General features: G+C 38.9%; 1 protein-coding gene across 2 annotated transcripts; it reads left to right on the forward strand.

Annotated features, from left to right (window-relative positions):
- The first annotated feature begins 838 nt into the window (after positions 1–838).
- Positions 839–22,602, forward strand: map3k20a (mitogen-activated protein kinase kinase kinase 20a). Of its 2 annotated transcripts, XM_068704562.1 has the most exons (20): positions 839–1,010; positions 2,559–2,748; positions 3,721–3,808; positions 7,687–7,788; positions 9,484–9,549; positions 9,673–9,701; positions 10,302–10,439; positions 11,760–11,846; positions 12,011–12,085; positions 12,179–12,285; positions 14,445–14,580; positions 17,962–18,006; positions 18,103–18,133; positions 18,234–18,373; positions 18,489–18,551; positions 18,663–18,752; positions 20,749–20,865; positions 21,031–21,105; positions 21,276–21,426; positions 21,596–22,602. In XM_068704562.1, exons 2-20 carry the CDS (start codon positions 2,590–2,592, stop codon positions 22,315–22,317), a joined length of 2,421 nt encoding a protein of 806 aa, XP_068560663.1. In that variant the 5' UTR covers positions 839–1,010; positions 2,559–2,589; the 3' UTR covers positions 22,318–22,602. The 2 variants fall into 2 exon arrangements, with proteins under 2 accessions (XP_068560663.1, XP_068560671.1); XM_068704570.1 differs by lacking the exons at positions 17,962–18,006; positions 18,103–18,133; positions 18,234–18,373; ... (4 more) ...; positions 21,276–21,426; positions 21,596–22,602 and adding an exon at positions 15,400–16,945 and having other exon boundaries at positions 840–1,010.
- Positions 22,603–22,997: the final 395 nt, after the last annotated feature.

Consider the following 22,997-nt stretch of genomic DNA (forward strand, 5'->3'; position numbering starts at 1 on the left):
TTATTTAAATAAAAGTACAAAAGTATTAGCATACATGTACTTCTACCAAAAGTAAAAGTACTCATCAAACAGGATGGCCCATTTCAGAATAATTAATGTTATATCACAGGATTACAAGTATTGATGCATTGATGTATAAATCACTGTACATGTTTCAGCTGCAACTAGCTTAATTCATTATTGATAATAATACATACTAATGTATTAGTTGATTTATATTTTGTATTAATAACCCAACTCTGCCAAGTAACTTGTAACATATATTGTCAAATAAATTAAGTAAAAAATGTAAAAAAGTATTGGTTTCTAAAATGCAGTTGAAGTGAAATATAAAGTAGTCCAGAATGGAAATACTTTGTATATACTTTACTTAAGTAAAGTGAAGGTACCTCAAAATTGTACTTGAGTACAATACTTGAGTAAATACTTTGTATCTACCTCTGACATATAATAGAGTGTTGTAACATAATATTTACTGGCAAATCTAGGAACGGTAAGAGCTCATTATACAATGCATACAAATACAATGTTTAAACCACAGTGAGAGGAACGTTATAGCAAAATAAAATTGACACAGGGACAGCTGACAGAAGAATAAAAGCTATAGAGCAGTTCCAGTATTATTGGAACATTTTGAGGGACCTACGCAAAATTATAATGGGGACCTTGGCTGGTCCGCGCACCACACATGGATCACCACCGTCCCGGGACGGTGTGGAAAAACAACAAGGTTGGAGAACCTCGGAATCTGTCCCACTTTGGTCCGGCGGGGGGAGCTGTTGTCATTGGGATCGTGAGTGAAAAACAGTGCCATCCAGTCAGTGTAAACTGCTGCTGCTGCTGGTAGAAGTTGTGCAACCAGTAAAACCACCTCGGGGTGAGGGCAGACATTAGAAAATCGTCACATGAGATTTCCCGGAACACTTAACTTCTCCGGCTTTCTTACTGAACGTTTGCAACGTGCACCTCGACGAGCTACGCAGGAGAGGAAAGCTTCCCACTTAATGTCGGTATGTATGAACATAATGTCGGAGTGTAAAAGTTAGATACGGTATTCACATGGTGGCTCACTGGTATCCATGAGTATGAGGAGTGGTCTTATGGTAGACTGGTTCATAATCTACAGTAGGCTACACATCATATTTGTACAGCTTTACTTTTGGTTTTGAATTGTTGAGTGTGAGACTCAAAGCAGTGTTTGTAAAGGGCTTCTGTAAAAGTGTAACTATAACACGTACAGTCGTAATAATGCTGATATTTATAGGAACATATTTTCCACTCTGCCAATTGTTGATACAGTAAACTATGCCCATGGCTTTTTCAAGTTTGACTATTGAGAAATGTTTGCTGTGCATCATGTCTTTAGAGAGCTATGTAGTCATGCAAATTACCACAATAATCTAAGCCACACAGAGCATGATCAATGTCATGCACTGTAAGATTATTGATATATTTAAGATTGTGATATCAATGTGTCTGTGATTAGACATCACCGCTGCAGACTGTTTTGGATGTAAAATATAAAAGTTGACAGGTCACCCTCCTATCTGCTAGCTTTGTGTGATTTATTTTTTCATTTATTTTTGATTAGAGTAATGACCTGTGGTTTGACATATGGCTATCAGGCCGTTATTGTTGCAGTGTTTGCTATTAAGTGAGAACAGGCAGGAAGGCGATCAGGAGTGCTACCATATCCCAGTAACCCTGGCTTCTTGAGTGGACGACAATACTGTGGGCTGGTCCACTGAGCAGATTGCTGTGAGGCTAAGTATAGCATGCATACAAGTAAATCAGCAGAGAGCAATGGCCCCCCTTTGTGACAATGGAGGCATTTCCCGCTGTGATGGATAGCAATCCCAATGAATACCCAGGTAACAGCCTTTTAAAAGCCATAATTGCTAAGCTTGAAATGGGAAACCTATGAACAAAAACAGAACTACAATTTCCTGTAATGATGGAATTATGTCATTTACAAGATGCTTTTATGCTCTTACAGACAAACAAAAGGATGCGATAATCAATCTGTGTGGACTCTAGTTTGGGAGCATCACATTTCTAACGCTGACACGTATACTGGATGTATGGCCTTAGAGAACATGAGGTTTTTCTCTATGGTTTTGTCTTGAATCAGTCTGAGACAGTTCATTTTCTCGCTCTCTCTACTTGTGGCCTTACTTGTACCGAACACCGTAGACCCTGCTGGAACAGTGTGTGACTTTGGCTGCATGATCACAGCATACCAGGCATGCCATCGTTCGTATACAAGCAGAGTCTGGACCCTGAGCTCATTGCTTACTGGTACTGATGATGAGGAGTGTGTGTGGAGCAGAGAAAAGAGACGGTCAGTGAATGACAGAGCTAAAACCAGGGCTTTCACACTGACACGACATGCAGAATCAGCCACAGCGGCCCCTTTCCAGGTCATGTCGGAGTCTCATCTAACCCGTGTATTTCAGAGTGAAGCTATTCTTTGAAGCATCTTGCACAGCAGGAGTTTTGTTTTACCATACAGGAATCTGTTGAGTGAACTTCCTTCCTTAACTGTGACCCCTCCACAGAAGCACTCTTGGTGCCGACTGTCATTATGAGATGTTGTCTCCAAGCGCCTCCTTCGTGCAAATCACGTTCAATGACATCCACTTCTACGAGAACTGTGGCGGCGGCAGCTTCGGGAGTGTGTACCGAGCCAGGTGGATCTCCCACGATAAAGAGGTGGCGGTGAAGAAACTGCTCAAGATTGAAAACGAGGTAGGAGTCATAATTGCCTGGGCTTTTCATATACTTTTTAATTGTCAGTATAATACTCATTTTAATTGCTACCCCATGTAGGGGGATGTGGTTACTTCTGTACCCATCACTCATGGTCATTATACACCCCCACTCTCAGAAATATGCAGGGAAAGAAACAGTATTGCCAAATGAAAGAATGTATTTGGCCCAATTACAGCAGGGACTGTTCCTGAGATCTCTTTGAAAGCTCAGGCTCATTGTCTTACAGACAAAAAAGAAATATCTTTGAAATCTTGTCATGGAAATTGTATTATATTTGGCCTGTGATAGGATGTTCAGAAAGCAATTCATGGTTTCTTATTTGAAATTGTAAAAGATCACAGATATCCATTCAACTTCAGTCAAGTGTTGGAGAGATGATTGTTGAGTGAAAATTATAATGTAATCCTTTCACATTGAACCAATTGTTCATTTAATTACAGTGTTTGCCTACAATTAAATAAATTGGTTTTGTCAAGTTTCTGTTCATTCAAGGAATAGTTTCACAGAGATCTTCATGGTCATTTTTTACAAACATTCATGGTCCCAAGTGGGTGAATGTTACTGTTTTGTACCCTGACTTTCTCTATAGTGCCACCAAGAGTTTGACATTTGGGTTTTTCAGTGAAATGACTAGATTGCTATGTAATTTCTTATTTGTTAAAAACATTCATGAATTTTACTTTGTCCAATACTTACGTTTATGACAAATACCTGCCAAACTAATTCCCATCAGCCTCCGTTGTGTTTAGTTTAGTGCTAATTACCAAATGCTAACACACTAACATTAAACTTAACTTGCTGACGTTAGCATTTAGCTCAAAGCGCCACTGGCCACTAGGATAGCTGCAGACTCCTGTTTCTTTAGACCCTGATATAAAGATGTTCAGACATTTGTATAGCATTTGCATCAAAAATACCCAGCTCTGTTTTCCTGTGTTTATTGTTTAGGCTGAAATCCTCAGCGTCCTCAGCCACCGTAATATCATCCAGTTTTATGGCGCGATTGTTGAGGCTCCCAACTATGGAATCGTCACAGGTAAGATATTTCAAAGCATTCACATTGGCCGTGTCATAAATACAGGATGTCTCAATGATGATCAGTGTTCACCAGAGCTGCTTGGCTACATCATGATAGAAAACGCAGCAGCTGAATCTGTTTGCATCAGTTGCAGTTTGCTCAACACTGAATGGTGCAGAGGTTTCTATAGAAACATGAGTGAATGCCAGAGGGTTCGGGTATGTGCACACATTGATACAGTAGTTGTGTGCCCCTTTCTTTGTGTTTAGGTTATAGGCTGAGAAGAATAAACCTTGTGTAGCAAGGGGCCCACAATGCATCTGCACACATTTTTCACTTTACTGTGGAGATGTCATTTAAGTTTTATTGTATTTTAAAGTCTTCTCAGAATCAGCTTTAATGGGCAAATAAGTGTGAGCACATACAAGGAATTTGCATCTATAAACATACGGCTAAAAGGCAAAAGTGCAAGGAGCTCAGTTAGCTAACCTGGTAGAGCGGGTGGTCCATGTACTTAGCCTGAGACGAGGTTTTCAAATGACTTATTTTGTTCGACCAACTGCGGAAAGATATTCAATTTACAAGTATGTAAATCAACAAATGCACACATTTCAGAAGCTGGAAGCAGCAAATGTGAAGCAGCAAATCTTGCTTCATAAATTTGGCTTGACAATTAATAATTTTTCAAAATGGTTGGCAATTGGTTTTCTGTTAATCGACTAATCAATCAATTAATAACTTAAGCACTATGTGGAATTGAGATTTAATTTACAGTTGCAAAAATGTGACTCAAGTCAATAAATTGCAATATCTTGTCCACAAACATTGCTCTTCTTCCAGGAAAAAGTTAAACACCCTGTCAGTGAAAGTTGTAGCACCCCTCACTCACATCCTGAACAGGGAGTACCACCTCCTCTCATCATGTGGACAACATACAACATCCCACAGTGCAGATTATACACATAAGAGATTCTTTTTTTTTTCCGGCGGTCAATGCCACTGATAAATAAAAGAGCCCATAGTTCACATTGTTCCTTACTAAATCAAATGGATTCATGGTTATCTAATACAGTAAACTGTTTCTTCTCCACAACCAGATGTGTTGTTACATTACATTTATTGACAAAATCTTTAGTCTAAAGTACACCATACTAAATACATTAAAATTCCTCAAGACCAAGAGCTACTGTAGATGTAATCAAAAATCATTGTGATAATAAAGAGTACAAGTTATCTTACTTTAAAACATGGCTTGATTTAGAGGGTGAAAGGCGAATCATAAACATTGAGAGATTGTGGTTCTGCTTTTCTTTATTTACCTTCATAAAGATGCCATAGCTCTGCATTTGTTTGTCTATTTTGCATTTCTAACAGCCTCCAACAGTATCCTACATACTGTTAAGTATCGCTAAAAGTATCTATTGTACAAGTAAAACTACACACTTTTACTGAGTGAATATAGCATGAACTTTATTTTATTTTATTTATATTAGCTGTCTGGCTAGGTTGGCAACAGGGTTGAGACTGGGATTTAGGAGTGTTATTGGGGAGTGTTTTTATTAAATGGATGTGCTCAAATTAAAAGTCCACAATAAATGAAAACTGTAAATGAATAAAGAATACATGTCAAGTCAAGGCAGGTAAATCTTTGTTCTCTCTTGTCCTATAAAGGAGAAGTTGACATGTAGCTACAGTTAAAATTACCACACTAAAAAATAAGACAATGAGTCAGAAGAGGCAATAAGTTAAGACAATAAACAATAAAAACAACAAACCAATAAAAACACTTGAAATTAATTAATTGTATCAATTAATAGCAGCACATAAACTGGGATCATATCAAGTGTTATATTTATTTATTTTGATTTAATCTTTACTTGATCAGGTGAGGTTGTATATTGTGATGTTCAAATGGTAGAATTTCATTTGACAGTGTTGGTTGGTTTATTTATGTAAGGAGTGTCAATGTGTGTGATTAAAAAAACAAGTCAATATCTCTCTACTGCAGTGCTACAAAATTACTACAGAAACAAAAGGCCGGGTTTTGACAATAGGTTACGCAACCAAAACTGTCTTTCAGTTTACAAAATAGCAACCACATGCTCCTCAGTAAAGACACACATAAAAAACATCATTCAAAATGTGTATTAAAAGCCTCTAGTGATGATTAAAACAAGGAAATTAAACTCTTTTCTACTGCAAAACTTCCCTGTCAGGAAATAATTTTTTCCTCACATCAAACCCACTGAAATGTTTTCCTTGTGCGACACATCCATCGTTAGCATGACTACGGTCATCTCAGGTAAACTCCATAACGTCCGTGACCTTAGATTTCTGTTTTTAAATGTCCATCCCCATGCTGATATAACTTTTACTGATGACTATCCTTTTCTTGTGGAATGGAGAGTGGTAGAAGAGACAGAATTATGAAACGTCACCTCGTACAATATGGCACTGTAACAACGTTAAGCAACTGGTGCCTCTATAGAGTTTCCCATCTTACGTTCACATAGCTCCATGTCCTGCAGGAGAAGATTGTGATTATCATGAGCAGAAGTCTCTCATGTGAAATCAGTGTCTGCACTTCAGTTAAATGTTATGCAAACCATGCTTTCTATGTAATAGCAGTGTGTGGGAGAACTGTATAAAAAGAACATTCACGAAAAACTCACGACACCTCAGCAGCCTCTATAGTATTTTGCAGCTGTGAAAGAGAGAGGTTTTGTTTGTCAAGTCGCTGATTGATGCCTCTATTTGTCAAAGCACAATCTAATTAGCAGCAGATACAAGACATTTTTTTATTGCCATCCTGACCATGTCATGTCCACATTCATCAGCTCTGTTATAAATGTCCTCTGTCTGTTGACATACAGCATTTGGCCAGGCAGTTCCCTCTTTCTGCAGCCAATATCTACAACCTATTTGAGAAACCTGTTTGTCTCTGTTCACCTGCATGAGTTGAACAATATCGTTGAGTCACTCAACGACCTCATAAACCTAATAAATTAAGATCAGTTATTGTTTTGGAGTAAAGGTGCATTTACCTGTGAGATACACTGCAAGGTTGTTTGTTGTTGTACACAAACTGATTAAAACTTTGTGTATTGATCAAATGAAAGTGCTGTTTTCAACAGAGCCTCAGGTAGTCACATTATTCATGGAATGTGGAGGAACGTATTACAGTAAAGTGCAGAAGCTGTCTTGACTTGCACACACAGGTGAAGTCAGGTGAACTTATTTATTATGAGCTTATGAGCTTTATTATTTGCAAAATCCAGACTTATAAAAAAAAACATCTGTGTATTTTATGATTGTTAATTAGACTCCTACCTTGGCGCCTATGCATGTTTACACTGTGTTGTAACATGATTGGGTTATTATGCACAAACAGAGGTTTCCTGGTGTTTTATCTGCTATGATGGTGCTTGTTTATCTTCATTCAGGTACTATACCTCACGAGGTCTCTGTCTACACATATCTGTATGTCTTGGAGAGCTTTTGTGAGGGGGATTTTGCAAAAGGCTACATGGTTGTCAAGACTCATAAGAAGTGCCACATTCCAAGTCTATTCAACTTTAAGAAACAGCAGATTATTTGTGTTTTATAGAGTTGATAACATGTGGGCTTCTAAGGGAGCAGTGTTCATTTACACTGTGATAAATTGAGGTCATATGCAGCGACTGGTCAGTGACAGGAGCAATCTGTAAACAAGACACAGACAGCAGGCTTCCAGGAGTCCTCTGGTGAAATCTATTCACATAATGCTCTCACATACTGCACTAATATGTACAATGCAACGCTTGAAGAGAAAAAGCTTTTCACTATAAGACATTTCACCATCACAAGTCAGTCACTTCCAATAATATAAACTCAAACATGATCACATTTCTCCGCAGAGTATGCAAGTGGTGGATCGTTGTATGATTACCTGTCCAGTGCTGAGAGTGAGGAAATGGACATGGGGCAGATCATGACATGGGCTGCAGAGATCGCCAGAGGTAAGTGTGACTTTTTTATCTCCTTGATTATATTAGTAACTAACAGCTTGTGCTTGCCAATAACAGTGTCTTTGTATTAATCAATTCATTGAAAACCTTTATTTTTGCAGGGGTAAAAATTCTCTGATTACAGCTTCTTAAAATGTGAATATGTTATGGTTTCTATCCTCCTCTGTGACAAACAAGACATTTTACGATGTCATCTTGGGTTTCGGAAAACACTGATCAACATTTTGCACCATTTTCTGACATTTTATAGACCAAACAACCAATCGATTAATCGAGAAAATAATCAACAGATTAATCAAAAATGATAATAATCATTAGTTGCAACCTTAATAAATGTAGTCAGTAGTTTTAATATGATAAATAAAATATGACAAAGACAGCAGATAAAGTTTTCATACCCTTAATTTTAGAACTTAAGGAGGCTGGTACAATATGCTTTTTTTCTTTTTCATAGAAAGCAGTTGTAATAAAACTGTGATATGTACAAATAAACTATGTCACCAATGTCATTGGCGAGACAAAATGAACCCTCGAACAATTGTTTACTAGCTTCAGTAAAACATTTTCTTCTTCTGTAAAAAAAAAAGTAAACTTTGAGTTTAAGCTTCTTTGTCTGCTCTTTAATGTGACCCTTGCAAACCATCGTGCAATCTCCACAACATGTGAGATACTTTGCAATTTAATGAACAAATACAAATAATATAAATATATGTAAAAAAAAAAAAAGAAGATATTCAGAAAAGCACAAACTTTCTTCCAGTTGTATACACTTTATACAAGATTGAGATCGATGTGTGATTTTTGGATGCATTTAAAACTGAGCTGCAGATTACGAGAAGACCTAAGAGACCTAATATTAAACCTTGAGGAACACCTGAATTGATGTTAGGAGTTTCAGAGAGTCTTAAGCTACAACACCTTGACAACTGTTTGGCAGTTCATATCGCAACTGGACACAAGTAATACTAATAATGATAATAATTAACTTTATTCAAGTATTACCATTCAAAACACAGTTACAAAGTGCTTTACAGATGTTTAAAATGCAAAGAGAATGAAATGAACTAAAAGCCAAATACTAACCACATAAAAACATTGAGTAAAATGAAAATCTTTTAAGACAAATAAAATCACAGAAAATAAATTCTATGAAGTCGGTTTTTAAAAGTAATTTAAAATACAAGGCAGGGTTTGTAGTCCTATTAAAGTCAGTATCTGTAAGAATCACAAAATTGCACAATATATGCATCAAAGACCTACAACAGATCATTAAACAGCAGCACTATGCTGATTTATCAGCTGTGAAAGTATTAAGAAGTTTTACAAAGTCAAGAAAAAATGCTAAACTTTTTGTTGACTCCAGTCATCATTTGTTGCAGTCATGATTGATGTTCACACTGATAACCAATGTTTGTCTGCTTAAGTGTGTGCTGGCACTGTCGGTGTACTTTTACTTAGCAATATAAATACAAGTCAATGAGTCACAATTTCGCTCATGAGTAAATTATAAATAATAGACGTTTCTACTCAAAGTATCGGTCTCCCTCATTGCTACTCTACACATACAGTATTTCAAACAGGATAAAACAAGCATGATTTTCTCCTGATTGAGTGATCAGAGCCACCCTGGTATATTGTGTTTCCAGTGACCTGCCTCTGAAAAACGTCTCTTTATTTCCGCTTTAGGAATGCACTATTTACATTCAGAGGCCCCCGTTAAGGTGATCCACAGAGACCTGAAGTCCAGGAATGGTAAAAGATTTCATTTCTAGAATATTTTTGTGTCCAAAGCAATATTTATTTATACATAGATAAATGTTACATATTCTTTAAAGTGAATACAAAGTTTTATTGACTTTCTATTTTCTCTTGCAGTTGTTGTGTCGGCAGACAAGGCTCTCAAGGTGGGTTTTCATTATGCCTTATACTCTGTTGAGTTTCATCTCAGATACATTTTGCTGCACAATAAGAGTGCTCTGATGAGGTGATACACTCTGGTTCACTACATGTTTCAACTTTTAACTCAGAATTTAAAAGGAATATGAGCATTAAATACTGGTATATTATTTACCTTCAGTATGTGGACACAAGAGGGCAGTGACTAACTTAGCATTTACAAGTACCAGCATTACTGGTGTGCTTTACTGTAGACGAGATTGGTAGAAAGGAGATTAAATACAACTCTTAAAATATAGGTAGTATATTATGGAAAACTATTTAGTAACTCCAAACATTTTTTTAAGCCTATTTTGTATCTGAAGTATCAAGCAAAACAAGCAATTGTGTCCAGACCTCAATGGTGAGATTACAGTACAGTATATACCCACGTTGTAGCATCTAATAACACCAGCATCACTTTACAGACTATTACAGACACTTTTTCTGTGAATTACTGGTTTGATTCGTGCATAGTAAGTGAATTGCTGTATGGATGGTAGCTATGGATACCAAACTGAACATTTAGATGCAATGATAACCTTAATTTCATTTTTTTGTCACTTCAGATCTGTGATTTTGGGGCATCCAAGTTCCTGACCCACACAACACACATGTCCTTGGTGGGCACGTTTCCCTGGATGGCTCCGGAGGTGATCCAGAGTCTGCCTGTGTCTGAGACGTGTGACACTTTCTCCTACGGTGTGGTGAGTGACAGGAAGGAAAGGATGGGGAAACAGCATTCTCACAAGTGATGTCATATTTAAGTTTCCAATTCTGTAGATCATTGTTTCGGCACATGTTCGCCTTCTTCAGGGTACGAGTCAGCAGACATCTGACTGACATGTTCACTGTGTTCTAAATCACATACTTTTAGTTTATACTGCCTGCCAAAGATCAAACAACAAATGATTGACAAGAACAGTGAGACTCACAGCCTGATCCAAAAAAATGTTTTGTTCTTAAAGGAAATATTGGACTGACAATAATGCTTAAAAAGCAAACCTATGTAAAATGTAATTAAATATGTTGTTAAATTTAAGTTGCACTAAAGTCCCTCACAGCTTAAAAAAAACAGTCAACCAGTCCCACTGATATTTTTATTTCTGCATTTCTTTCTCTGCTTAAGTGGACAATACCATTTATTTTGACCTTTGCAGAAGTAAAGCCTCTTAGAAAATGTCTTTGTCTTTCTTCCTCCTGAAACTCTTCCTGAACTTGCTGAATTTGTTGTCTAAAGACTTTTGGAAGTCATTTCAAAATGGAAACCAGTTAATGGCTCAAAAAAAGTGAAAAAAAAAAAGAATCTCTGATACAAAATCTCAAAAATATGTTTCCTCAGATATACAGTAGGATTTTACGTACTGAACAGTCAATGTTTATGATTGCAATGAGTGCTTTTTGTGTCAGAGGTAAAGCAAAAATAATTGCAGATTTACAGTAAGTATGCAGTCTTCCCGCACTGACACACTTCTGAGAAGCTGATTTCTATAGCAAAATACATACATTTAATGAGAGGCAGCTGGCAAGTGTAGAAATGTAGAGTACAGTAGAGCCCTTGGGTGTTTAATAAATGGCTCTTCTCCACCTTTTCTTAATCTCCTTTTTTGAAGATGTCGACTCAGGTTGAATACCTGACACTGTTGAATACCACCTGAGAAGCACCTAAATGATCAAGGGAGTACTGTTATTGCACTTCAGAAGTAATTTCAGCCTTTAATCATTTAAATCTAAGAATATTTCTTTTGTCTATTTTGTATGTTGCATTTGGTCTTCAAGAAAGACAGAAAAGTGTTTTAAATGTTTATTTGTATATAAACAAACAACACAAAATGATAAATGCTACTTATTTGCTCTCCAATATTTATTATTTATGCAATATTTTTTCTGTGAAACCCACTGGGGCAAAACAAAAGATTCATAGATGTGTGTATGTTGACAGAGCGTATACATACATCCATGCGTATACTTTTACAGTGTTATAACTTTGTTTGTTTTCTTACCGTGGCTCTTTACTTCTGTGACAGGTTCTTTGGGAAATGCTCACCCGTGAGATACCCTTCAAAGGTCTGGAAGGTTTACAAGTGGCCTGGCTCGTGGTGGAGAAAAATGAGGTACTCTAGTGTGTATGTACCGTATACAGTAGTGACCCTTGGAACTGGGGCTTAGCTTTAACTCTCAGCAAGAAAGTGAATAAGCGTAACTTCCTAAATGTCAAACAATTCCTTCAAATCAGCAGCCCTTCAGCTCTGACTACATCTGACTGTGTGTGTTTCAGAGGTTAACCATCCCGAGTGCCTGTCCTGCCAGCTTCGCTGAGCTCATGAGGAACTGCTGGGCAGCAGAATCTAAAGTGAGTGGTCCACTAAGTTACATTATGCAAATTGACAACATATGTATGCTTTCATTTGAATCATACAGAGCAAATGTGTGTATGTTGATTCAGGAAAGGCCAATGTTCAAGCAGATCCTCTCTACTTTGGAGTCCATGTCTAATGACAGCCAACTTCCTCAACAGTGCAACTCTTTCCTTCACAACAAGGCTGAATGGAGGTAATGTGATCAGCCATTCTCCCAGGCCCAGTAAATGTATTTATAACTCTCTTTTTCACCAATATACTGCCTCAGCCTAAGGAAATGTGCGGCTGTTTTCAAAGAGTGATGTGGAAATGTAGCTGATGGGGGCCGTGGAATACAAAAAGGACTTGAGATCGTGCATATAGATCTTTAATAATTACACTGATAGCTACATAAAGGCATGAAAACCTCCACAGAATCATCCATCTGGATATACTTCCTCTCTTTACCCATAAGGCCCTAAAAATAATCACCATCTTTTTCAAGTAGAAGTGTTTAATTGGGTTGTATGAGCAGCTGGAGGTTTGGTGATGTTCAGCACAGCCTGAGTCTCAGCTGTTACTTTATTCTCTGTCTGCCTCTCTGCGGGGCTTGTCTGTGCTCTGAGGTTTTTCTTCAGAAGTTGTGCTGGTGGCATCATGTCCAGGCAGCCATCTGCAGGTGCAGCAGGTTGGAGTGAAACTCGCTGCTGGAAAACAGAAACTGAGAATGTGTGAAACAGAAAGATGCATTTGTTGTAGCTCAAGAGGTTTGATACTATAAGCTTAGCTGGCTTGTGGAGCTGGAGGTAGCTTCACCAGATAGGGCAGTGAGATATTATGTTGGCCATATATGTTTTTATGTACGCTATAACAAGACTAAAAGTCTACTGCCTACTAGCAGCGCTGTGTGGCTGCACTTATGCACACAGCGCTCATCACTTCATTTTCATGGACACTGTTAAGATGCTCTTATAGCCAATTAAAACACCTTCCATTTAAAGGGGAGGGTTCCTACTTTAACCTGACATTCATGTCAGATCTACCAGCAAATGGTGTAATGGTCCAAAGCAGCTGATTTAATTCAACGATTGCTAAAATTAGAACTTGAATTTTGTGATCTAATTATTTGTCTTAAGAACTAAATATAGACTGAGTCACATTAGTTAAATATGATGTAAAACTAAACAGACGGCTTATGTTACACTCTGTATCAAACTAGTTTGAACAGAATAGGAACAGAGTCATTTCTGTCTGGATTAGTCATTCTGCAGTGTACAGGACGATGGGAAAAAGCCAAAATGTTTGTCAGGAAAGTGAACAAGATGTGAACAAATTGTTTGGGAAGTTGAGCAAGAGTGGAAATTGTTTGAAGTGGGAAGCGTTGGGGTGGAGGACCGGAGGACTGGGAGGAGTAAGGATGGGCTTTCCTGCTACATGTGTTTATGAACTGAGAGAGTGTGAGAACCAAGTTTTTGTTGGGCTGAAGCTCAGCGTGGATTTCCACGACATACTGTGCAGCCCCCCCTGCTGGGCAAAACAAACTTCCCCCACATGAGACATTGTCCCGTCCTTGGCATGCGAAGCTTTAGACACAGCCTAATCACCTTCTGACTGCAGGGCATCACTCGTGTTTTTTACAGTTTTACTTTATTTTGTTTTAGTATGTGCTATTGCTTACTGCCATCGTACTCTAACTCGTATTCATGTCATTATTCTTCACACTGGGTTGTTTAAAGGATAAGGCTGGTGATATTTCATATTTTGTTATTGTCAACAAATCCAATAAAAAGACCAAAACTTGAGCTGAGAGCTCTTTAACCTTTAAGCCACACTGAACTGCCAGTGAGTTACTCATTACATACAACTGCTCTGTGCCAAACCCACATAACTTAATTTAAAATTCTAGTGGAAATCCTTAAGCTTCCAATGATGCCAAATATATACATTTAATAGAATAATGCAGCAAAAAACCATGGAGCCTTACAAATATGGCATGTCAGTTAACCTTAAGGCTAATTAAGTGAAAATAAGAAGGTAAACCTGGATTTTTAGGGGTGGAAACTCACCAATGGGCCACAGCGTTGCACTGGATTACACGTTCCTTCATTTCAATTATCACAAGCACTGTAGTTTACTGAGTCAATCTCACATCCCTCACACCCTGCTGAAAAAATAGTCTATAGGGCACCAATTATGTATTAATCCGCAGCTAAAAAATAGTCTACTGTACAACAAAATCACTATTTAGTCCTGACAAAAAGAAAAATATGAAATCATGCCAGTCTTTAACATTTGAAAAAAGTGTTTGTTCCGATATTCAATGTGGAGATATTTGGTAAATTGTTGAAATTGTTCTGTTACTGTCTATTGCAGGTGTGAGATTGAAGCTACGCTTGAGAGACTTAAGAAGCTGGAGAGAGACCTGAGTACCAAAGAGCAGGAGCTGAAGGAGCGAGAGCGCCGTCTAAAGATGTGGGAGCACAAACTCATCGAACAGTCCAACAGCCCGGTGAGTTGCTCATTATGTCCTCTCCACCTTGGTCCACCTTCACCCGCAGGACAGCCGCCACCAGCTGTCAAGTGGTTACAGCAGCAGCACCTCACGTTGACACTGCTGTTCACATGCTAGTTTCCTCAATCCCATTGCGAGAGGGACAGAATCCCTCTGATCTTCCTGACATGGAAATGGGAGAGCAGTGGAATGAAAATAAAAAGTGTGAATGAGGTACATCATGGGCACTGTGTATTATTGGCAGTACTTCATTTATGTGCAGTGTAGTGCATGGTTGCCCAACAAGTACATTTGCATCATGATTGCACAGAGTGAATGCTGCATTTCTTACCAGAATTCATATTGAATTGTGAGCGTTGCAGAACTGCAGTTCACTGCGTTGCTGTTTTGCTGTTTTGCGGTTTGTTTCCTTGCATTGTAGTATTTGCATGCAAAAGACACAACAGATTATGTTGTGTTTTTTCTTGTTTGCACTTTGTGTTTCTGTGAACAGAACATGTTTGCTTTCTCAAAACCGTGTGTGACAGAATGCTACAGTAGTGTACAGTATAAATAACGCGAACATCTTTGGATCAAGTACACTGAAATCTCTTCCTGTGTTTCCCATCATTTTCAATCCTCCACTTATTCTTTTGTTCTGTTAACCTTCTTTTACCATCTAGTTTTCTTCTTGGGTCGGGGTTAAGATTGTCCACTTTTCTTATTTACACTTATGTTGTGTTTTGAAACTGATTACTTACTTCCTTTTCTTTTCTATCCTCTCTTCTTTTCTTTCACCCTGTGTCCCTCTTTTCTCCACCCGTCTCTGCCTTTCAGCTCCTCTTACCTGTGGCTAAAAAGATAAGCGCTAAGTCATTCTATCAGTCTAAGACGGAGGAATCAAACAGTTCACAGATGTCATGTCAGATCACAACCTCCAGTAACGAGGAGGTGAATCTGCAGTCCATGACGAAGGGCTTTGAGGACATGTTTTCCTTGGACTTTGGCCGGCCTATCCTGCACTCGGGCATGCAGGTCAACATGCAGGCCAGGCAGAACTCCTCCGTGTCGAGCTGTGTCAGAGAAGGACACAAAATCAACATGACTCTGGGAATGGGACGCTGCACTTGGTCTGACGACAGTGAATAAAGCTCTCTGACGCTCTACGTTTCCACGGCTGCATCTGTCAAATACTGTAATCTCACTTGATGCTTTATTGGTTTTGTGGAAGCAATATTTCATAATTAATTACTTGTTAAGTCATGATTATTTTGATCATTTCAATAATCATGAGAAACACCAGAACACATATATTGACTTAATATTTCTTCTGCATTGTTCAAGATGTATTCAGAAATCACTCAATCTAGCACAGAAAGCTATTTTAGAATACTTTTAGAGCCCTCCACCTATGTATATTATGGATGTCATTTACCGTATGTCTAATGTACTGGATGTATAGTGCCATGCTGTGAAGAAAGAGCCACATGAGCCAGTTGCTTAGAGAGGGCCAGGCTTTTATGATGAAGTGACATTTTGCTGACATTAAGATTGGCCAATTTGTTCTGGATGTGTTGGAGTGCAGTTGTTGAGACGCAGTCTCTTACCAGGATGAGAAACTACATGTTTTTTTCCTCTGACTGACCCAGGTTCAAAACAGCAGGAGAAGGATGTGGCTGTATGACTGTCAGCTTCATTGCTCACGTCACATTTTACTTTTCAAGACAGGCTTCTGGCTTAGGCCTTACAAGATTTACAAAAATTAAGAAATAAGGAATTATAAATAACAACGTGTCTGCGCTAAAAGACCTGATTCAGAAGTCACGGATTTTACCAAACGTAGATTTTAATAGAATAATTTCCTTCTGTTGACACATTTTTCATACAGAATCTCACCATCGGTCTAACTGAATATTCGCCTCAAGACCTGCACTTTACAATAGAGAAAATCGTATTAGCATTAGTGTTCAAGTAGGTATTAGGCTTCATCTGGGGGAAGGACATGCTTCCTTGAGCATAGCACATTAAATTGTCCCATTCACTTGTTATCATCAGTCAGTCTCATGAGGATGTAATCCTCTGCATTCCTGTGTTGTTGCTTGTTAGCATCCTGCCGTGAGCTAATATTCAAACATCGCCTGTACTCTTGTGCCTTCAAGCCCTATACACACTGGACTAGACATAACAATTAACACAGACTCCTACCAATATTTACATTTCCCTGTGTGCAATCCAGACACTTCAGAAATATTCAGCTTCCACACTTGTTAATAATCTCCACGAGCTTTCACCAAAATCATACAACCAGCAGCTTGATGTGACTTATTTTCATGCATCCTTCACTGTTCTGTCAATAAATCAGTTTCTTTCAACTCTCTGCTGATCTGTTTCATGAGAATGATGTTGTATTGCCACTATTATTACCAAACCCTTTATGATAGAAGACAGAACAGAGCGTGACTGATAGCATTTTAATAAGATTGTAAAATATATTGCTTCACTGGGCATTCATGTTGAGCTGTTTCTTGTGATGTTAACTTCATGCCACTTTGTAACTCCCAGTGTTCATGGTCTGGTTGCTCATCATCCACTTAGTCCACATGGGGGCAGAATTGTGTGAACTAAGCCAAAGTCTTTCCCCCTACAGATTCCACACACATGTCATAAACACAAAAACTGTGCACCCCATTTTGAATTAGAGAAAGAATCATGGCAGCACATTTGTGAAATACAATATGCTGCTTGAAAAGTGATGTTAAGTCACTCCAATGAGACTTTGGCAGCGGCAGAATGTTTCTGAATCTGTTTACTTCCGAACCGCAGCACTGGAGGAGGCGGAAAACGCTGCAGTGCTGAGTGGCTTTGTGAGGCAGCGGGCTGCACTGAAATGTATGGCAGCGACTGTCTATTGAGACCGGCATTCAGCTCATAATCTGAGCTGTTATCAGATGTCGTGGGAAGAAGACAGTGAATGGGGGATTACTCATTCATTTAGTCATCTTTCCTCCAATTTTCCATTGCATTATTTCTGTCATTACACACCAGTCTCGTGATCACAATGATGAAATCTTTATTTTGGCTGGCAAGTTTCTGCCTGATTACATTTAATGAGCAATAAATGATTTATCATTCAAACAGATCACGTTAGATCAGTCAGATGGACATTTCGGTTTGATATAGACCATTAGAGGCAAGTCGTCTTCATCCCACAGCACAATAACCGGAAAAGTAATGGCTTCACAGACATGGAAAACATGTCTATTTTCCATTTTAATAACATTTACTTAAGTCTGGTGATTTTTATTTAAAATCTGTCTGTCATGAATACACATGTTATACTGTCTGCATCCATCCATGTTCTATTGCTGTTACTTCTGTTTGTCTTTTGTTTTGATGCAGTTGCTGCCACACTTTGACATCTATACATGGACAGAAGAGCATGTGGTCAGTATCATTACTAACCTCATAACTAATATATTATTTTAGATTTCCACCCACCATTGCTATTAAAAATAATGTATTACCATTTTATTCTTTCAGTATTTCTGGATGCAGCAAATATTTGGTGCAGGTTTGTTCATGTACTTTATCTTTAGTTCAACTTTGGCATCTTCGGACTCTTTATTTGTAATCTGTTGTTTAAAATATGGGTGTGTCCTTTTCTATCTCAGAGGAGGGTACATGTGGCATGCAGCTATATGCTGACCTGTTTAAAGAAAATCACATCACTGGAAAGAGGTTGCTGTTGCTCACAGAAAACGACATGAGGGACATGGGGGTCAAATCCAAAGGTCACGTCATGCATCTTAAGGCAAGACACAGTTAACCATTAACCACACCTGACTTATTTCTTTGAATCCATTCGTCATTTACAGGATGAGATTTATGCTCATATATGTTGGAATCTCACCTTTTGTCTTCGGCAGGGTGAAATTGAAAAGCTAACAAATGATTACCTCGGACTGGTCCACTTCCCACCTCTGTTGAAGGTATAAACGTTTCTTCTCTATCTTTAGGAAGAGTTGTTTTTTTTGTTTTTTTTTGGGGGGGGGGGGGCTCTCTGTGCATACTTGGTGCTTAAACTCCACTTTTTTTCCCAGGATGAGCTGGGAAAGGAGGTTGAGATGAGCAAAACTGTAAATCTGGAGCTGGTGTTTGGGTACCACTGGAAACCAGGAACTGGGAAATCTGTAAGTTTATAGTGAAGCACACACACACACACACACACACACACACACACACACACACACACTGACTGCGTCAACATATTCTGCAGCTGTGAGCATCAGATGTAGTTCATTATTCGCTCTGTAAAGGATGACCAAAAAGAAATATAGGACAACCACAAATACATGTTGTAACTACTTTGATTATTCATTTTTAACATCTTTAATTGTAATATTGTTCCTTTGTAAATAGATGTACAGAATAATGTGTTTGCCATTATTGAATCAGTCTCCTTGTACTGAAGCTGTTTGTTCTGAGGATTCATGATGATGGCTGTTATACTGACCATTGAAGGCATCACTAGACATGCATAAAACCAGACGAATAAACATTTCATTCTCAGCCATGTACCACATCCACCTCGACTTGCTCACAGCCCTTTGTTAGGGTCTCAAACTGTGGAGAAAGGATGGCTCTTCACTTGCTGTTTGAATTTAATCAAAAATAGCCCATTTAGCCAGAAGTCATTTTCTTTTTAAAAGGCAAACGTTATTTAATCTTTCAGCTGTTCATTGTCCCATCATAAATAGTCCTCTTTCAGTGTGTTCGGCAGGGCTGAAACGAGCCTGCTAATTGCCTCCCATTTCTTCTGACATGTGGTGGTTTAGTGGGTAGAAAACACAGCAGGGAGAAGGAAACAGGAGGCTGAGAAAATGAGAGCTAATTATTTTCCCCTGCCTGGTGTCAGGTTCCGTGTCAGCCTTGTTTTTACAAACTGGAAGGATTTTTGCACTAAATAAAACAAACCCGCACTGCATTTTTTTTCTTCGCCCCTCTTTGCTGGCGATGTCATGGAAGCAGCTGCACTTCTCAAAGACAAAATGAGGGCCTGCGATTGTGCGGCCACCATCTGACAGCCACTGAGGGTCCCCTACTAATGAGGATATCACCGTGCAGCCAAGTGAAAGGTGCTGAATTATGTATGAGTTGTCATTAGACGCACTCGGGTCCTAGGCATCATTACCAGACATTGTTTCTGCTGGAGTGATTAGACTAGCATGGACCTGGAAGCCCCGGTGCGACCGTCCAGTGCCGACAACAGGCCAGCACGGGGCCACTGGTGTGTTTCTGAGCCAGAGGCTTGCTGAAGCTTCCCCTTTGAGCCGTTTTCAGCCCCTGGGGACGATGCAGGAGAGGGCGAAGGCTCCTCAGACGAGTGTGTTAGTGCCACTCCTCTGATGTCTTTCTCTGTGATCACTACACAATGGATTGGCCTGTGCCATGAACCCTGTGTGGTTAAGCGGTGACCTGTGGCTTCGTGGTCGGCTTTAGGGGATTGGCAGAATCATTACTGCTTCGTCAGCATTCAGTATGCAGGAGAAGAGGTCTGGGGAATTGTTCAGATTTGTGCCTCCTAGTGAGGATTTGATGTGTGCCGCATGGAGCAAGTCATGAGGAAAAACCTTCACCTTTATCACCTAAAATCGACCCGATTCCTGCGCCAAGAAATGAATCCTGGATTCCACCGAGAATAATAACATCTAGTGTTTGACAAAGAATTTACAATGTCTACATCAAAATATTTGCTTTTCTCTCTCTTATAGAATTTTATGAAATGTGACAATTTTCACTACAATGTTGAGACATTAGTACTGATTTTGATTAAAATCCATTCTCTAAATAAGGTGTTTCGAAATCATACACTACACAAATTGCATTATATACAAGTTCCCGTTTTTCGATATATAATTTCTGTCCTCCCTAAGTGGCTTTGTGGCCACTACCATCAAACTACCTCTAGGTTGTGCTGTTGGTTTATATACAAGAGTTACCAAGTTCTACTGCAATTAGAAACTTTTCCATACGATCAGGTGTTGTTTGTGAGTGCGCCAGACAAGACGTACATTTTCTCACCATTCTTCATCTTTCTTTTTTAATCAGATTTTATTGCAGTAGTACAGTAACAGAGATGTTTGTGTCACAAAAAAAATGTTCAACCCATCTTTTTTTCTTTTAAAGGACTGCAAATGGAAGATGTACCTGGAACTTGATGGAGATGATATTGCAGTAACCTACATCAAAGATGTAATCTTTAATGTCAACCGACAAGATGTGGAAATCCTGCGGATGACTAAGGTGTCGTCAGAAACACATTTGCTGACCGAGTTACAAATGACATGACCACTCGTGTATTAATCAATGCTAAATGCTGTCTTTGTTTCTGACCTAACTGTTTGCATTATACCTCTAAGATTGTTGTATTGTCAGATTTTTTATTGAACTAAAATCTTTGCAATGCAGCCACCTTTTGTGATGGACAAATGGATCGTTGGAATACAGCAGAACCATAAAGTCGACTACACAGTCAATTACGAGGTGAGCGGTACCTCACAAAACAAAGCAAATATACTATATCAGCCATTTGAAATATGAATTTGAAAATTCATCAAATGCAATCACAGAACCCAGAGCATCAAGTAAACACATTTTTGAATCTAAATATATTACATTATATACTGTATTCTCTTCCTGTCTTTTGACTTCAGGATGATGTCAAGTCACCAAAGTGTACCAGACACAGCTGTCCAGTGACGTGGAGTCACAGTGGTAAACAAGACGAGATCAAGACTGTGGAGCTGGCCATCCAAACAACTCCAGCTAACATCAACTTGAGCTCCATGGACAAGTCTTACTCTGGTAATTGTTTTATTTATTACTGTATTGACCTTAAGAGTGGAAGAGGAACAGTTTTCACTGCTGGACAAATAAAGATTGTTGAATTTCCTCATTTGAAGATATCACAAATGTATTAGTGTTAAACACAGACTTTCCCCCAAATTTAATCAATGCATATCTTCCTTTTTAGATATTGATACCACATGGATGTACAACGTAAGGCAGAAGCAGTTAAAGACCCAGAAATCCCAGCAGACTACTGCTGCTCTGACTGCCTTCACTAGGTCTGATGCCCGCACTCTGCCTCAGTTCCTGTCTGCACATGAAAGCCAGGGGTTTTCTTATGCTGCAGCTGTGCGTCGCTCTCCAAACCGCGCCCATGTATCTAGTTGGATTGACTCTCGCAGCTCCTCGCCAACTACCAGCCTGTCGGCCAAACTCTCCTCGCTCCATCTCGGGTCAAAGGGCAGCAGCCCTTCCAGCACCACGTCAGAGAGCGCCTCGGAGAGGGAGCGAGAGCGCCCACTCAGTGCTGGAGCAGTGCATGACCGCCGCAGAAACCTCTACTTTGGCAACACATTAACTGTGGGAGGGGAGCAGGGTGGGGGAAATGCATGGACCAATGCTAGAGGTAACTATGTTCATAATAAAACTAGCAAAACGTCGCGCCAGCCAGGGAGGCCACGGTCCAACAGTTACAGTGTCACACCACAGAACCGCCCCTCCATGATACCAGGTATATTGTCTGTGACAGAAAACCCTAGTGAGGAAAAAGAGGGGGCCAAAGCCAGCGACGGAGGGTGGATCAAAGTGGAGCGACAGAAAAGATTACCGCGTCAGGACAATAAACAAGTCAGAGGTCGACAGAGGAGAGGGGGCAGGGGAGGGCGTGGCGCTGGTGGAAGAACTTAATGTGGGCCACACATGAACTGACAGCTTCCTGACATGTCATGCTCTCAAAAGGTTTTATATGAATTATGTCTGCTTATATGCTGAAAATGAACTGCTTGTTTTAAGAGAATCACTCTGATGCCTATGATCGGATGTATATATGTATGAACATAAGCTTTTATTATTAAAAAAAACTGTCAGGTTAATATAAATTATTATATTATGATTAGTATTTTTATAAAAAAATGGACAATTCACTCCTTGTTCTTCATTTTTTTCCTTCCATTAAAAAGCAGATGACGACCAGTAGTGTGGATTTATCATTTTTTTTAAAATATTTTTATATCAGCCTGTTTTCTCTCAAGTAATCAAGCTTATGACAAGTTATGACACCTTTGCCCAAGATAAAATGTTCGTTTGTTCAAATTCATTCTTTCTGAGCTGCCTCTTTAGTGTTTTTTAGGTACAGAAATATAACATGGTGATTCCACTGTTTGACAACGGTCACATGCAATAAGATGAGATGCGCCTTTATTGATACCCAATGGGGAAATTTGGTTGTTGCAGCAGCACAAGCACAGAAATAAGTACAGCTAAATAGAGAAAGAAAAAAATAATAAGAGGTATACAATACTAGAATAAGAATAGAAGACAAAAAAAAAAAATATTAAAAGAGCATTAAAGACATAATTACAAGGCAA

The sequence above is a fragment of the Cebidichthys violaceus genome, unplaced genomic scaffold (assembly GCF_023349555.1).
Source record: "Cebidichthys violaceus isolate CVI_PGR_0920_01 unplaced genomic scaffold, fCebVio1.0.p SCAF_11, whole genome shotgun sequence".
NCBI lineage: Eukaryota > Metazoa > Chordata > Actinopteri > Perciformes > Stichaeidae > Cebidichthys > Cebidichthys violaceus.